The 18957-nt window shown below is 33.6% G+C and overlaps 1 protein-coding gene and 1 long non-coding RNA gene across 2 annotated transcripts; one reads left to right on the top strand and one right to left on the bottom strand.

Annotated features, from left to right (window-relative positions):
• Nucleotides 1–378: 378 nt before the first annotated feature.
• Nucleotides 379–2860, bottom strand: LOC115697705 (ATP-dependent Clp protease proteolytic subunit 4, chloroplastic). Its single transcript, XM_030624802.2, has 2 exons — nucleotides 2285–2860; nucleotides 379–1007 (listed from the first exon to the last, which is right to left on the bottom strand). Exons 1-2 carry the CDS (start codon nucleotides 2695–2697, stop codon nucleotides 524–526), a joined length of 897 nt encoding a protein of 298 aa, XP_030480662.1. The 5' UTR covers nucleotides 2698–2860; the 3' UTR covers nucleotides 379–523.
• Nucleotides 2861–13986: 11126 nt separating this feature from the next.
• LOC115698288 (uncharacterized) lies at nucleotides 13987–18394 on the top strand. The gene is made up of 3 exons (XR_004008087.2): nucleotides 13987–15908; nucleotides 16505–16561; nucleotides 17591–18394. It is a non-coding gene; the product is annotated as an uncharacterized LOC115698288 (long non-coding RNA).
• The last annotated feature ends 563 nt before the right edge of the window (nucleotides 18395–18957 follow it).

The following is an 18957-nucleotide window of genomic DNA, read 5'->3' as shown; positions in this document are numbered from 1 at the left end:
AAATATTGAGTAATGCAAACTCTTTATAACCTTGCCAAGTCAAAAATTCCACTCAAAATAATTGTTCATGTAATTGTAAACCAAATATATAGTTTAAGTTAAAATAATAATAATAATAATAATAATAATAATAATAATAATAATAATAATAATAATAATAATAATAATAATAGTAATATTCATTTTAAAATGCTGTCAATTTATAACTGGTAGAATTAGTTAAACAAAAATTAATGTAAATCTTGTGGTAGGTGGTTTCACAGTTTACAGGGCTCAATAAAAAGGTAAGTTGTCTTGTAAAAACAGCAATATCCAAAGTACGTTTTGCTGAAATTAATTCTAATGAGAAAAAACAAAACACATGGAAATTACTCAAACTTTGGGGGGGAAAAACAACTCTTTCTTAACTCCATTCCACAAATTCTTGATCCTAAACTATGTGGCTGAGGCATAAGGTTTTATGCAACTAACACATTAAATGAAAGTTTATGAATAATGTACCCTTGTATCAACACCAAAAGCTTTAATAAATCTCATCTTCCGGGACATCGGGAGTCAAGAATTTCCTTGCATCTTTACTGATGTCGTCATAAGTTAGTCTTGGCTTCACCCTTTCTGGTACAGGCACAAGAGGAATAATGCTGTCTCTATCAATAACTCCATCTAATATTCCATATTCAACTCCTTCTATGGGAGACATGTAGCGATCCCTGTCGATATCTTTCTGGACTTGTTCGAAAGAGCGACCGGTGCAATTTGCAATAATACTGGTGACATTATTTTTGTTATGCATGATTTCTCGGGCTTGGATTTCCACATCTATGGCCTGTCCGCTAGCACCTCCGAGAGGTTGATGAATCATTATTCTAGTGTTCGGCATTGCAAAGCGTTTACCTTTAGTACCCCCAGCAAGGATAACAGAAGCTGTTGATGCTGCAATGCCAAGTGCAATTGTGGATACGTCAGCCCTGACAAGCTGAACAACATCGTAGATAGCCATTGTAGCACTGAAGTACATAAAATCAAGAAATTAGCGAGGCAACACAGAGTACTGATGTCGAAACAATACGCAAAAAATAACAAATCTCAATAATCAACCTAAAAGTGAAATAACTGGGTCAATGATTAAAGATAAAGAAAAGAAACTACATAGGATCCCTGCTTAAATCTACAATATTTAGGGACCGGGAAACTATATTAACAATTGCCCTAAATCCACAATAAGTCTGGCACACAACACAATGAAGAAGTAACACCTTGGAAAGCCTAAGCTGTGTAATCAATTAATTGATAGCACTGATAAGGGGCAAAGTGCCATCGGTCTGCAACCACAAATTCAGCGAAACACTCAATTCGGGCAGATTAATACCTGAATGGATAAAAAAGTTTGCAACTAGATTTACTTGCTCTAAGTGGCTAAAACTAGAAATGACTTGGCATAGCTGAAAATTGTTAACTTTAAACCATATGCATTTATGTAATGGTTCGTTACAATTTCATGAATGCATAAACACACCGAAAACTTTAACTTTCTCATCAAGTTTTGAAGTTCTGTCTGCTCTTATCTAACTAGAAACTACACCCCACAAACAAGAGACCAGAGATGAGTTATTCAACACCAACTCACGAGGGCTTAAGTGCGGTGGAACAAGCAAAACATGCTGGAAACAATTACAAGGCTAGATCAATCCTTGACTACCTTAAGACATTTTTTTTCCTTTTAACTAGGCTCTTCATCTAGGTTCTAACCCCAACAATATTTGAGGACCGAAAACCTATATCAGTTGATATCTAAGTAGACAGAAGGAACTTGAACCTAACACCCTAGTACCTTACTCCATGCCTGACCATTTAAGCTACCCTTCTTGAGTGACCACATTAGGCCATTAAATACACAATTGGAATTCATAAACTAAGACAAAAGGGTTCTCACCATAAGCAATCAGCTCAGCAAACTTATTCTAGTGAAAAATTTCAGCTAAATAGGATTAACAGCAAGAAATTGGGAATCAGCTAGTTAGTTTTAAGGGCGTCTAATTACCTATGCACATATATATGACATTTCAACTCCAAGCAGTTTAATCCATTAAAAGAGCTAAACTAGCAACAAACACCACCAAAATCAAACATTTTATAGATTCTTGATTTAAATTTAATCACGCCCATAATCACTATTCCCAATATACATTCCATATTCAAACCCAATTCAAAAAATTGAACCTAAAATTAAAACTAACTTATACAAACAATTGAAACCCAGAAATAAAACAAAGCTTATTCGAACCTTAGAGAGCCACCAGTGGAGTTAATAAAGAGTTTAATATCTTTAGTAGAATCCTTGGCGTCCAACAAGAGAAGCTGGCTGATAATGGCGTCGGCAACGAAGTCGTCAATGCTACTCCCCAAGAAGACGATCCTCTCTCTGAGAAGAAGCCCCATGGCGTCGGCCTCAGCGCCTCTCATGGCGGTATCGGGGCCCTGAGGAGAGGAAGCTAGTAGCATAGAAGGGGTGAAATTATGGGGGTTGGAGGAGGGTTTTGGGGTGGGAGAGGCAGTTGCTTGGAAACATTTGAAAATGGAGGTTTTGGGGGATGAGATAGGGAGGTGGTAGGAGAAGGGTTTGGGGCGAGAGGAGTGGAGGAGTTTGGTGGAGGGAAGGGGAGAATAGAGTGTGGATGAGACTGAGAGCACGTCCATGGCCGAAGAGAGAGAGAGAGAGAGAGAGAGAGAGAGAGAGATTTGGGTAAGGGAGGAAAGGAAGAGCTCCTGAGTCCTGATTATTCCACCCGATGGGGGTCGGAATTTAATTTTGTTTTACTATGAAACACAAAATGTAATATTAAGTAAAATTTAATTCAGAAATTTGAGTTTTATATGTTTCATATGTCCAAATATAAAGAAAATGTCTCTCTATTTTATGTTTTGGTGAGTGATATGTGTGAGAAGTTTGATTAATTACCCATAATTTAGACTTAATTTGAAATCATAAATTTAAAATTTTATTTACCATCTAAATTTCCCAAAAACTTTTAAACACTTACTATTTTAATAATTTTTATTTTATATTAAAATTTATATTTTTAATTGGAACTGATCGTTCTGCAACAGAGGTGTTGGCAAAAATTTTCTATGCCCAAAATCCTTTTGGTTTTGAGTCTTTTCTTCGATTTTCTCTTCATTTATTTCTCTTTGCTATTCCTGAATTCCTATTTGGAACGAATGAATCCTTGAAGTTTTCGTTTCTGGATAGTTAGTTTGATTGGTTCTAAGCATGGGGAGGACTAGGCATGGCAAAAAGATCCATTCATTCGGATCGGATCAGTGATCCGATCCGACGGATCATTACTGATCCGAAACATTCAGATAGTTATTGGATCTTGGATCAGATCCGACCCGCCCCGCTTAATTTTTTTACGGATCGGATCTGACCCGATCCGTTTTAAATATATACATTTTTTTTTTAAAAAAAAAAGATTTTTACTTTTTAATATATTTTTTTTAAGGTGTAAGGCCATGTTGGTATTATATTTATCCAGGATCTTAGATCTATTTGCAAGTATGTTGATTTAACAACCTAATATTGAACTTCTTAAAACGATGAACTAAACACATAAAAGTTAAGAATAACTTACAGTGATTGCAGCGGAATTAATGTCTCCTTCCACTCAGATCTCTAACCCTTGATTCCTGTCTGTAGCAGAGTATAATCAAGATCTGAGCCCGAAAGTTCTTCAGTTGGATGTGATCCTTCACAGTCTTCCAAACTATGATGAGATACTGAATGATGTGAGTGGGCACTTCTCTCTCACTAGGGATTTCGAAATTTCTCTCTTGTTTTTCTCTCTTAATTTCGTGTGACACACTTTGCAAAGCAAAGTTTTCTCAAGCAAACACATGCATACAAAGAGAGGAGAGGGGCTGCTATAAATAGGAAAAGGGAAGATCACAACTTTCCAAATAAACAGTTTCCTCTTTTACTGTGTAATTGAATAACTGCCTTATTTAGTGTGATTCACCACTTTCCTATTTAGGCTAGGCTTTGATTAGCAATTAAATGACAAATTAAATTGAAAAATAATAATTGGGAAAAAGCAATGATGTGGCCAGCCATGGTGTGAATGGGCCTCACATGGATTTTGCAGTTTCCTCAATTTTATTTATATTTCTCCAAAAATGCCATTTTTCCAATTCTAATCATTTAAATGCCAAAACCAATTATTTAATAACTAAAATAGATTATTAAATAATATTGCCATTTAAAATTAATTATTAATTCAGACATGCAAAGTCTCATAATTAATAATTAAACCTAGAAACCCTCTTATTTATAATTTCATCCCTAAACTGTGAGAATTCACAAATTAGACATAGTCTAACTTTTAGAATTATAATTGATTAATCATAAATCAATTACAGAGTCTTACAAACAGTATAGTCTCAACTAGAATGGGGACCATGGATCTATATTCTGAGCTTCCAATAAGTTGAACCGATTTACCAAGTAAATCCCTAACTTATTAATTCCTCGTTGAATCCACTCTTAAAACTTGGAATTGCACTCTCAGACTTATATAGAGCATATCATATGTTTCACGATAACAATATGCTACCTCATTTAACCATTGTTATAGTCTTAATGTGATTTAGAGATCCTCTATATAGATGATTTACATCGAGACGGAACCAATTTACCGTTTACACCCCTCAATGTATTTTGCCCATTTGAACACTTAGTTACCTGTAAATGATGTTTTAGTGATCTAATATATAGTCACTGAAACAAGAGCTCATCCATTTACTTCTATTTAACTAAGCTCAAAAGGAATCATCACTTTACTTCTATACACCAGTAGAAGCTATAGATTTCCATATTTATGTTTAGCACTCCCATTCAGTTATGCTATCATGTTCCCAAAATATATGTATTATCCTGACTCAAAGCAGGCTTTAACTAATAAATCAAAGAACAAGAATAGCACTTCTGAGATTGAGCCTAAGCATATCAGGATTTAGATTCTCTTAATCTAAGATCAACTTCTGACATTGATTTGGAAAGATACAACGGTAAGTTTACAATATCTTTAACCAAGTTCAATATCGGTCCAGTCCAATGCATACTCCATGCATTCGAAACCAGTATACTTTGCCAATGTTCTGGAAAGAACATAACACTTACTCCAAGTGTAAGTATACTTCATCGCTGATTATCACATCAGTGTAAATCCAAAACACTGATGAACAGGGACCAAATCTTTTGAATCATATAATCACAATCACATTCCACTGTATTGACGATACTGTAATTGTGAATAACTATATGTTCTGGATTTAACTGATTTTGTGCATATATCAAGTATATGTATTAAACCATAAACATGTAACATACATGTAAACATACTTCACTTCTAAATTGATAACTAATCAGATTGTAATGAGTTTTATTTAGGGCATAAAACCCAACAGGCCAGTGAAATACCACCATTAGACATATATGATTTGCCCATAGACCACACTATATATTATTATTTTAATTAATTACTCTCTCAATTTAATTCTTATATATATGCGTACATATATATATAAAAAAATAAAAATATATATACATACTTGCCATTTTATATTTTAATTATTTAATTATAATAATTATTATTATTTGTAAAATTCCCTACCTTCTTCAAAAATCTTAAATATAAGGTTATAATAAGAAAGTAAAGTAACAAATATTATACACAATAGATCGATTTATGTATATGCACTGTTAAATATATTAATTTGCACAATAATTTACACTTTTATATTATATCACTTTTATATATGTATGCAACAATAATTTAAATTTAATATAACATATTATTAATTAATAAGAATAATATTTAATTTTTGTTTATCAAATAAAAATAATAATTAATTAAATATTATAATAATGAGTAATTAATACTATTATTTGACTCTTAAATATTTAATTATTTAAGGGGCATTTGCTAATATTTTTATTTTTTTTAATTTTTTAATCATAAATATAAAAGTAATTTTTTGTTTTTAAAAAATATGTGTTCTATAACCATTTTTGTTTTTTTTTTAATTTTAAAAATTGATAAGAAAAATATCACTACAAAAAATCTTATTTTTAATCACAACAAAATTTCTAACTAAAAGTTAAAAAATTGTAACTAATTATAAATCATCATTCTTATGTTGTGACTAAAATAGGTCAATCACTAAAAGTATTAGTTACAAAAATTACAATTTGTTGTGACTGATCAGTATAAAAAATCTTACTTTTATTATTAACATATTTATTGTTTTGTAGGAGCCGTATACAGTAAATCTTGAAGATTGGAAGAACAGCATATAAAAAGTTTATAGTTAATTTCATGTATTTTTTTAGAGGAGATTTATTTCATGTAATCATCATACTACATTATTATTGATTATATTAGTGGAATTTCTTAAATTTGGTAAATTAATTTTTCAATAGTAATATTACATTTTTATGTGATAAGAATTTGATATATATTTTTTTTTATTGATTTTGATAAATAAAATAAAAATATATAAGAAAAAAATAATGCATTATTAGTTCTTAAACAAATAAATTTTGGAAAAAAAAATATAAATTTAGATATAAAATATATTTTTTTTATTTAAAAAAAAAGGTTGGGTCGGATCAGATCCGATCCGTATAAGGCAGGTCGGATCAGATCCGATCCGTATAAGGCGGGTCGGATCAGATCCGATCCGAGTATCTGCTCCAGCGGGGCGGGGCGGGGCAGATCCGTATATGATCTGGATCAGGTCGGATCAGAGTCGGATCAGATCCGACTCCCCTGCTCCCTTTTTATACTAGGTAGTTAAGGTGGCTAACTACTTGCATTCGTTTCTTTTGTATAGAAATTATGCTTAGGAAGGTCTGTCAAGATGAAGTTGACTTGGAAGAGGAAATCCTAGAGCAAGAAAACGCTCCAAAGCTTGTTCTGAATGATAGTCCATGGGAGATGGACCAATACGTTAATAAGTTTAGGATTTACAATAGTTTAAGGAAATATGGGACCCAAAGGGGCCTCCAAAGTGTTCAGGGACAGTTCTGGAACATGTTCTCTCTTCAAGGGGAGATTCCTAGCAAGTGTACGAAAGGAGGCTTCGACATTTGGAGCTGGTCTCACGTAGAAATGAGTGTGCACATCTGCCCTTGAGGTGTTATTTTGCCACCTTCTGCGCCATGGTTGGAGTAGTGCCCTTCCTACTTATACCTCAGGCGTATAGCCTAATGTCAGGATGATATATTTTTTGTGCTCAGCACAAGAAACCTACACCGACACCAAAAGAAATCTTGTATTTCTACAAGATTAAGTCTCAACTTATGAGAGGCCATAAGGAGAAGATAGGTTTCCATAGGTTGGAGCGACACTCAAAGAGTATTGCCTGCCCAACAAGTTTCACAAAGTATACATATGACTTTCGAGATTACTACTTCTACACCTCTGGCTTCACACTGAAGAGAGTTTCCACACTCAATTTGGACTTCAATATAGCAAGTGAGTGTTATTTCCTTCTTTGAACTTCACATTTTGTTTTCCTCCTAGTTGTTGTAGTCTGACATGTCTTTTACCTCTACTAGGTTGTCTTCCTCAATCCCCACTTGTAACACCCTACTAGTTTAGGTGTGTTATCGTGATTTTATATTAATTGTGTAGTTCGTTGCTAATCAACGAGTTTATTAAAAATCGTGAATAATTAAAACTTTATTAATTACTAACAATATTAAAATAAACTAATTTTATATATCTAGGATGCCGAGTTTAAAATATTTACAACTGATTCAAAACATTTAATACAAAAGTTGTCGCCTAGCGACTAAATAAAATACAACCAGCTATCCTAAAGATCGTACACTCCACTTCATTCGCTCGCTCTCACGACTGCTCAGCCTTAGCCTTGCCTTTACCTACACATGCAAACAATATCTATTAGTTGACAAACTCAGTAAGAAAAGTATAATTATAATCATAAATATAACCCGGATTACAATTAGGCACACATACACCCAACTGTAGCCCTATCCTCGCACCCTAAGCGGTACAGAGTCTAGAACGTTCATACGACAATACTATCGACCATAATATCAACATATATTCGATACTCTAGTCATACTGTAGCTATACCGATGTGATAGCATCGATCAGTATCTGAGCCAAACATACATCTATCGGTATCCAATACAACTCTACGTATATTGATACTGCTATCGATGTAATCTAACATGATTAATAAACATGTATGCTAAACATGTAAATACATATACATATAATTATACTAATCTTATCTCATTTCAAATTTAGGTGTGTTGATTAACCTAAGTGGAACTACTGCTCGACAATTTACAAGCCCCTAAATCACAATATTTGTAAAACTGATGAGTGACGCGCTAAATTACTTTTTCGGGGACTTAAAATCGAAACTAAAAGTTTCTCTATCGATGGATAACATGGCAATACCCTAAATACTGCGAAAGTGGGAAAAACTAGGGCACCCTAAAATGCCCCAACCGGTAGAACAGTTCCCTAACCAAAAGACCAGTTCTGTGGGGTTTCCTGGGGACCAACTGGAATTCTAGTTCCTATATGTCCCACTGAATCGGTCGACCGGTTCAGCACAGGAAACACCAAAAACACCACAATTCAACCCCAAATGATTCTAAACCTTCCAGACCACATATTTACACCACAATAAATCTAATCCAAGCAATAAAACCAAGAAATAATCATAGAAACACAAATCACCATTAAAGACCAAACTTTGAGCTCTAAATCTCAAACCTTGTCCAAACACAACACCAAGCCACCAATCAACTCTTATTCAACTTAAATAACATCAATTTGACTTCAGAATACAAAATCAAACACCATTCAACATCACAGAACCCTAACTCTAAAATCATGCATAGGAACTTAGCTTGAACTTAAGAAAAACAAAGAGAAAGGTTCTATGATGCTTACCTTGAATTGAAGCACTAAGAATCTTGCTAAACTACCCTGAATTGAGCTGATGAAATTCTAATTTGCTGTTGGTTTTTCTTGAGGGTTCGAGAAAGAGAGAGATAGTATTGGAGAGAGAGGAAGTGATTCTAGAGATTTTTTTTTTCTAATTTTCAAATAAAAGGATAAATCTTGTTATTTATCTATTACACTCACTAAAATCGGATTATGCAACATAAAACAATATCACTAAAAGACAAAAGAATCAAATGGTAAAAAGACCATTTTGCTCTTGCCTAAACCAAAAGGCATCCTTACCACCTAGGGGTAATTTTGTCAAAACTAATACCTCGAATAATCCCAACATTCCTAATGTCTATCTATATTGCCCCGCTATAACTAAAGGGAAATTTGATTTTCTATGCTTAGAAAATCAAAAAATTTGATTTCTAAACCAATAATTAAAACCCTAAAAAAACTATACCTTTTTTTTCAAAACCCCAAAAATACCCCCAAACTAAAACTATCTCTCTTTCTCTCTCTATCTAGCCGGTCCCAATAATCCCACACCCCAGGTCCGATGGTCGGACCATGGGGTCCGATGGGGTCCGACCAATCGGACCCATCGGACCCCAAGGTCCGACCATCGGACCTCTCTCTTCCCCTCTCTCTCAAATCGCAGAAAAAAAAAAAAAAAAATTAAAGCCGGTCGGACCTTCTGGTCCGATGGGTCCGACCATCGGACCCGAAGGTCCGACCATCGGACCCTTTCTTCCTCTCTCTCCAAAATCGCAAAAAAAAAAAAAAAAATTCAAAGGCCCGATGGTCGGACCTTGGGGGTCCGATGGGTCCGACCATCGGACCCCCAAGGTCCGACCATCGGACCTTTGTCTTCTTCCCTCTCTCAAATCGCAGGAAAAAAAAAAAAGTTTCAGAGAAAATCGCAGGAAGTGGGTGGGGGCGGTCAAGAGTGGGTGGGTGCGATCTAGGGTGGGTGGGTGCGGTCTACCGTCGGTGGGTGGGTGCGGTCTACCGTGGGTGCGGTGGTTCACCGTGGGTGGTGGTCGATCGGCGTTTTGGGTGGAACGCCGGAGGTGGATCGGTTGGATTTGGTGCTTTCTTAGTTGGGTTTCGGGTGGGATTGCTTTGAGAGAGAAAGGAGGAAGAGAGAGAGATGGTTGAGAATAATGAGAGGGGTATTTTTGGGGTTTTGAAAAAAAAGGTATAGTTTTTTTAGGGTTTTAATTATTGGTTTAGAAATCAAATTTTTTGATTTTCTAAGCATAGAAAATCAAATTTCCCTAACTAAAATACTAAACCATAAGAAAATATGATTCTATCAGCCAAACATTACGTTCCACTGTTCCCGGGCATAAAATATGAAAAACATGAAATTTCATATACAACATAAATAATACACCTAAAATTTATAAGTTCATAAATCATAACTAAAAGTTTAAGTTCTGAAATAAACCCTAATTATCTACCAACTTCCATATTAAAATTAAGCGGTCTTTACACCACTAACCCTGGAGCTAGAAGAGAGGATCAACTTTTATAATTCCTTTATCTAGATTTTCCTCCTTTTTTCCAATTTCTTCAGTTATTACAACTACCATTTGATGAGGCTCGACTCTCTTCCTTAACTCAATGTTGTAGCATTCTCGTGCTAACAGCTTGTCGCCTTTCGTAGTTCCTATCCCATTCTGAGTTGGGAATTTTAATGACAAATGTTTTATAGAGCTAATTTCCCCCAACGAAGTTAGCATTGGGTGATCCATAATCATGTTATAGACCGATGGAAGATCAACTACCAAAAACTCTTGCATTTGATTTATTGATAAAGGCGGGTCTCCCATTGTGAGGGGGAGTTCAACTATTCCAAAACTTGCGATGCTATCTCCCGTGAATCTACATAGATTAACCATCCATAGTTTCAGAGTTATTCCTTCCAACCCTATTTTCTTTAGGGTTTCTTTCTACAAAATATTCACTAAACTTATATTATCAACCAAAACTCGCTTTACTCTCTTATTTGAGAGTTGAATGGTTATCACGAGTGGATCTGTATGAGGAAACTTTACGTGCATTGCATCATCATTAGTGAAAGTTATCGAGGGTTCCTCAGTCTTAGCTCGTTTTAACATTTCAGGTGAAAAAGCTAAAGACTAATTTCTTACTTGGTTTATGTACCTCTTCTGTGTAGTGTTACTTGTTCCTGCGAGATGGGATCCCCCAAAAATAACCAAGATGTCCTCACCCTCTATAGGTAGTTGTTGGAAATTTTGGTTTTGATTCTGGTTATGGAGTTGATTCTGCTCATTCCCCTTGTTCTTCACGTATTGTCTAAAGTAACCCCTAGAAATAAGACTTTTAATCTCATATTTGAGTTTTTGGCACTCTTCAGTTGCGTGACCAATGTCCTTGTGAAAGCGACAATACTTATTCTGATCCTGTTTATTCCTCACATTCCTCATAGGTTCTAGTTTGCAAAATGCAACCCTATTCTCATTCGCGAGGAATATGTTTTCTCGTGTTTCGTTTAGCTCAGTATACACAGTATAAATTAGGATGTACTTCTCATACTATTTCTGTTTCTTTTTTATCTTTGAATGATTCCTTGGATTCATCTTTCCTCTTTCCATGTGGCTCATGGCTTTCGCTCGTGTTTGCAACGCTTGTTTTTGCATTGCTTGAGCTGGGTTTATTCCTCAAGCCATCTTTATATACTTTTAGTTCAGATCGAGTTTCTTCCTTTCTAACATATATAAGTTCCCTATCACTAAATTCAATAATTGATTTGACTGGGCGCCCTTGTAAATCATCCCATAACTCGCCTCCAGCAGTAGACAAGTCAATAGTTATCTTAGCCTAGAGTGTTGTTAACTGAATAATGTTATTCAATTTTTTTTACTTTTGTTGTTGTCGTGCTAAAGTGACTCAGAAATTCCTTTTAGGACTCCCCAGACTGTTTCTTGATATTTGTCAAGGATGATGCCTCTGGTCTTCTATCCCTCGTAGCGTGGAATTTCTTATTGAATTCTTTAGGTAGTTGTTCCCACGAGGTGATGGAATGATTTATGAACTTATCAAACCAACTACTTGTTGCCCCTGTCGGGGATGTAGGGAATTGTATGTAACACAAGTTATTAGAAATATTACTTCACATTATGGTTTTAAAGTTAATAAAATATGCAACCGAATTTGTGGTTCCGTCATATTGTGCGACATGAGGGTTCTTAAATCCTTTTAGAAACTGTGAGTTCAAAATATCAGGGTGGAAAGGTTTTGGGTCGTCCTCTGAATCATACCCTGGAATCTTCCCATATTCTCCATCCTGATATTTTCTGAACTAGTCCTCAAGCTGAATTATCCTTTGCTGGAAGGAGTTATCAACAGTTGATTTTTTTGCTCATTTGCTCGTTGAGTATTTCTCTTTAATCTCTCTCTAAGATATGGTGCATTTTTGTTTATCTGCTCATGTAGATCATGGTGCCTTCGATTTATATGGTCTCACAAGTCAGGCTGATCACACATATTTTGGTGTTGATCTTGTCTGTCATCATAATTGCTCACTGATCAGCTTGGGGTACAATCTGATTGGTAACTTTGAAAGTTACTCATACTTTCTCCTTCGCCTTGGTATTCATATTGAGGTGTTCTCTCCCCACCTGGTGGGTTTTTGCATGTGCATGACCTCGAGGATCGAGTTTGTCCTCGACTCCTTGATCTACTTTGGGTTGTATTAGCCTCTGATTCTTGTGGTGATTCTCGGGCAGGTTTTTTCCTTTTTAATAAGTTAGGGAATCTACCTTTGTTCAAGTAGGTATACATACTGTCTCTTTCTTCTCTCCTATGTCCGTGTGGTGGACGTGGAGGACGACCAGACCTGTTAGGCAATTGATCGTTTGTATTTTCATTATTTCTTTGAGACGTTTGCTGTCCCCTTGCTCGCATTTGCCATGAAGTTGTGGCACCCTGATTTTGGGGACCTCGTCCATCAACAAGGATGTCCCTTGTCTCCCCTGGTTGTTGCTCTTAGGGGTGAGTGGGATTATTTGGCTCATGTTCTTCGACATTAAGTCATTGTGCTCTTCTGGTTTGTGAACCATGGGGCCTTCCACGCGCTCGTCGCACAGGTTTCTCTTCTTGCACTGGCAGTGCATCGTTTTGAGTCGCTCTTGTTGCAGCCATGGCCCATTCAACCTCCTCATTTATTTAGTTGGATTCTGTAAGCCTCTGATGGATTTATAAATTTTCTAACTCCATAATGAGGACGTATCTTGTGGGGTCATATGCATCTGACTCCCTTCTCTCTCAAGAATTTCTTCCTCAGGTCACTTCTCTCAGAGTTCCTCTCAGTAGGACCCCTTCCTCGGTTAGTCTGAGTTTGTGCTCCCCGAGGCTCTTTTCCTGGTCGATGTGTTGCCTCTTCTTCCATGACTGGTTCGTCGTGTTGAGTACTTTCCATGATGAAATGAAACAAGGGGTGATGTGTTTCAAGTTTTTTTTTCTTTTTTTTTTTTTTTTTTTTTTTTTTTTTATTATAAAGGCTCTCAATGAAAGCACCAAACTATTGACTAAAATTTTTGTTAACAATAAATGAAGCCTTGTAAATAAAAATTAACTATTTATAATTCATAAATATATATGAAACATTAAGAGTTTTTACGTGGTTTTGTAGTTAAAATCTACATACTCCACGAGTCATTATTATTTTTGAGTATTTCTTGGTAATGTACTTAGATTACAGAGGAAATACTGTGAATATTCACTCAATCTTACAGGGTCTTTTCTTCCCAATATGATTGATCCCTTTTCCCTTAGGTTTTGTCCCTATTTATAGGGATTCAAGGAATAACAATTATTCTCCTTTGATCTTTTCTAAGTAACCGTTTATGAAACGTGGACAATCCCCAAGTTTCATATTTACAACATGTGGATAAAATAAAGTAAGTGCTGATAACCTTTTGTTGTTCTAATTCAAAAGCAGTTTGCCTTTACCGAGATGACACACTCTAGCTATGGCTCGCATTATTCGACGGTGTTCAGGGATAGTTGGTAGTATCCTACGAGATGCTAGTTAAGATATTTTCCCTTGCTATAGCCTTTCACGAAAACTCTTAGACTAGTCTTTTGAGATTCTGAATTAGTCGCACTTTGCTTATCCCCCTTAACCTTTCAACATACTCACGAGTATATGGGTCAATGAGTTGTAAGCTCTTAAAGAATTAATTATCTACCCCTTCCAATAATATAGTTTCAGTCTATTATACCTGAGATGACTTCTATCTTTATCATCTCGCCATATGTTGTTTATCTTGCTGTCTCATTGGCAACGCATAATGCAAGACATATATTTTTCATCATTTACTATCTCCTCGAGGCTTTTCATTTATTAATGAGTTTTCTATAATTTTCGTGTCCAATTATCCTCGTCTCATGTCTACATTTATGGCTCGAAATGTGATCATAACAAATATGATTGTAGAATAAGTGCTACTAAATTTTTGATTGGGGCCATAAGTGCTAACTCAAAAAAAATAGGAGTTTTGCCGCAAATATACTATCTACTTGGACAACTTTTTGATAGAAGAGGGTTTGGATGCACAAATAATTGGCGGAAGGGAGTTTTGTCACCAAATGTTTTTAGGGAATTATAGCAAATGACCCCAAATCATAACACTTGTAAGTAAATGTTCTCATTTTAAAACTTGTACAGAAATGACCCTTTTATATTATTTATTATTTATATTATTTTTTGCCATATAAAAAAAATTAATATTTTATTTTTTATTTTTTTAGATTTAGAAATAAATTACTTAAAGATCATGTTATATTTGTATAAGTTTTGTTAAAATATTTTTTTATTTTAAAATTATGTCAATATACCATACAACAAAATAAAAATATATTGTACGACAAAATATATATATACCAACAACTCACAACAACCCGTTAGCTTCTATTTTATTATATATAATGGTGGTATATAATCTTATTGTCATGATATCTATTCTATATAAAGTGTGCCTATATAACTGAATTGTTTATGAGAAATTTATGGGTGACTTTAATTTTTTTTTTTTAATTTTTTATTCAAAAATAATATTTTTTTTTTGGCTGAGGATAAATATAAATTGTCATTAATACGATTGACATTGAAAGCTTAAAATTCTAAAAATACGATTGACACTCTTCTCCCTCTTTCACTATCAAACGACATCAAATTTGTAATCTACGCAGTAACTCCTTTGATTTCAAGTAATATGCTTTCTTATTTTTTGTTGATAAAAATCCCTCTTTATCTCCAAATAGTGCGATCGGAGATGAATCCTCCTCTGAGAAAAGTCTTCCTTCCATCTTTATGAAATATTCTTCATCTTCGCTTCGTTATTGTGAGATAGTATCACTCTTTTCTTTTCTTTTAACAAATTACTTGAGTAGACATTGATATCTGGAAGTTTCTTTCAGCCCTCAATAACAATATTCTCTTCTCTCTCATTTTAACAATATTCTTTCAGCTTTCTCATTTTAATTTCTCTCTCTCAATAACAATATTCTCTTCTCTCAGCCCTCTCTTACGTTTCCCTCTCTATTCAATCCCTTGGATTATGAAACCCATTTGTGGTCTCATGATTGATGTTTTTCCTATCAAAGGCTACCGACATCGATCCTATTCCATTCTCCGTCGCCATGGTCGCAATTGGAGGGAAATTGACGGCAGGCGTAGCCTTGAGCAGTCTTATTGGATTATCAGCGGCAGTGCCCATAGCCGACATGACAATCGATGCTTGTTTTAGCGAGGAATAGCATTGAGATTCACCATCTTGGTCCTCACCGACTGAGTTTAGTAATCAGTACAAGGCAACAATTAGGGTTGATTATTTGACGAAAGAGGTTCAGTTTGAAGACAGGCTATTCACACTGCAGGTTGGTCTCTTCCTTCTTTCGAATACATTTCTTCGGTAATCAGTTTTGAGTTTTTGATTGTGAGCAATCTTGTTCTGGAGGATGTTTATATATTTATATATATACTAGCGTAGTTGAGGAAGGTCTTGATATTCAGCAGTGCAATGTAGTTATTCGATTTGACCTTGCAAAAAATGTATTCGCATATATTCACTCAGGGATCGTGCTAGAAAGCCTGGGTCCGATTATATATTGATGTCTGAGATGTACCTTATTTTATGGGATTGAATATGGTTCCTGGAAAATTCGATTGATATTCAAAATGTTTTTCTGGCGTTCAAACATAATATTTTAAAAAAAGAAAACGAATGCTTAATTAGATATGTAATATCCTTGTTAGAAATTTTAGAGAATAAAGTTTGGTGAAAGGTTAATGAGAATGGTAAGCACTATTCTTGAACAAACAACTCAGTGGCTAACTCAAGTGATTAGGTATGTTGTGTGGGAGGGGAAAGAGTTTCAGATTCTCATAGTATGTATATAAAAAAAACTATTCTTTAACAAACCATTGTTTCTTTATCTGTGTGCTTGCTCACCCTTGTTTGTACATTTTACAGGCTATAGGAGCACTGCTTCTTTGGTGAAGAAGTATGGGGCTAACATAACTATTGTGGGTATGTGTACCGACCTTTATTCATAATATTCTCTATTTGGTAATAATAGAATCTGTCTTGTTGAGGCATCACCCCCACCCTTTCATGAAGCTTTTAAGAAAATTTCAAGGAACATAAAAGTTAATGTTCTTTGGAGTTATTGATGAGAGGCCAAAAGACTCATTGCCAGAGTACGAGAACCAGCTCTCTAGCATCCGATGGCATCTTTTTAAAAGTTGTGCATTCTCTTGTGACTACAAATGCTCATTTAAGGTCTGACATAGATTTAAAATTAAAGAAAATAAAGCATACCAAAGTCTCCTCCTTAGGTTCATCATATCTTTATTATATGCCTAGAAAATATAATGAAGTCCTTCATTAACAAATTGAACCAAAATGTAAGGTTGAAATTTGGGCGCCTGAGATAGTGGTGAACGAACCCTTTGCCCTCGTGATGTTATCTCCAATTTGTCTTTTCTTTCTTTCTTTTCTGACTTAATTTAAACCAGACTTTTTGAAAATATATATATATATATAAAGCTTTCTTAAATTATATTAATTTTTTCTTGTTTAGTAGTTTTGGATTGTTATCTATGAAAATATGAGGTCATGTTGCAAGTTTTAAAATTTGAGATTTTGATAAGAATGAGAGGCCATTGCTACGTTTTATTTATGCTAGAAAATGTAATAGACAATAGACTTTGGTAAGCTGGTTTTTAAAGTGAGTGGAGGAGCTTTTCTGTCATTTCTTGCTGTAGGGTGAGCTGCTCTTATGAGTATACTATATATAGAGTGGTTATGCTAGAACTAGAAAATTCTCAGCATCTCTTAAGCTCTCTATTAGTGTAGAGACATTTGTTTCCTTTTACTTCTATTATTGTGGAGGCTTTGCTCATTGACCCTTTGAAGCATGAGGCTCTGTGATCATTAGGAAATGCTAATACCTTTTATGCTTTCATGACGCCTTTCATAAGTTGATTTTTTTTTAATTAAATAAATTATGCACACCATGTCTAATCATCTTAAATGAAAATACATCACTGTTTGCAGGAACATCGCCGCTTTGTCGACACTACCATATTCAATTTATCAACGAAAAAATGGACAATCCAGTTATATGCAGACTCGGTTAAAATGAAAAGTGTAGAATACAAAATTACACTATTGTCTCTATCGAAGCAAATGAAAATTAAAATCCACCAATGACTATCATTAGTTTTCTTATCTACAATTTTTTGACAAATGCTACCTTCAATTATTAACAATTTAGATATTAATTTTTAATATTTTTTTTTATCTTACACCCATTCAAGTAATGTTTCTTTAAGCATTGGAACATCAATTTTTAGTTTATTTTTAGATTAACTTAACAATATATTTAAATCATTAAGCTTTCTTAAACACTAATATATTGCATTCGGTATTCACTTTTAATTGATAACATTATAAATTATAATATTTAGATACACATAATAATAATCTCACCTAATAACTAATAATATTTTTTTTTTTAATTTTTAATTGTATCACTTTCAAATAATATAGAAAAAAAAAATTAGCATAAAATTTAATATACGTGTCTCGCACCTAGTATATATATATATTTTAAGGGTGACTATTCAATGGTTACATTTTTATTGTAACCATATGGCTACATTTTTTTTACCTATAAAAGCAGGTTACTAATAGGTAGACATTCTTTTTTTAGAATTAATTAATTATAATTACCTATTTTTTAAAAATAATTAATTAAATATTTAACAAGATGTCTTTTAGCAATTAATATTTATATTTAAATCCTTACTCTAATTATTTTAATAATTAAGTCATTTAATTATAATATTTACAATAAAATTTACTTTTTTACAAAAATTAAATTTTTTTTTGACACAAATTAAAATTCTCTTGTTATAATAAATTTTTAAATAATTAATTATTTTAAATGATATTTAATTATTTTGTTACAATTAGATAAACTAAGTATGAGGTCTCAAGCTAGTCAATCGATAACAAGTGTATCCATTTTTTTTTTCTTCTAAAAAATCCTTCAACTTATTTCACTTTTTACTTTTTAAATATTTAAATAAAAAAATTAAATAATTAAGTGTAATAATTTAAAATTAAGATTACAAGTATAATAAAATTTAAATTATGAAATTATATGTGTTTAATTTTAAATTATAAAAAGTTTTGCTATAAAATTTTAAATAATTTAAGTGCAAAAAATAAATTGCTAAAAAATCCTTATATAGTAATAAATTGCAAAAAATTAATTAATAATTATAATTAATTTAATTTTAAAATATAATTAATCTTAATTAAAGCTTTATAAGGAAATAAGTTATTAGGTTACTTTCAAGTTACAAGTTATTTATTATTTATTTTTATGTAATTTTCAAATTAATCACAACCATTTA

The sequence above is a fragment of the Cannabis sativa genome, chromosome 7 (genome assembly GCF_029168945.1).
Source record: "Cannabis sativa cultivar Pink pepper isolate KNU-18-1 chromosome 7, ASM2916894v1, whole genome shotgun sequence".
Classification (NCBI taxonomy): Eukaryota; Viridiplantae; Streptophyta; class Magnoliopsida; order Rosales; family Cannabaceae; genus Cannabis; species Cannabis sativa.
Note: the sequence above shows the minus strand (reverse complement) of the source record. Positions and strands in the feature narration are given on the sequence as shown.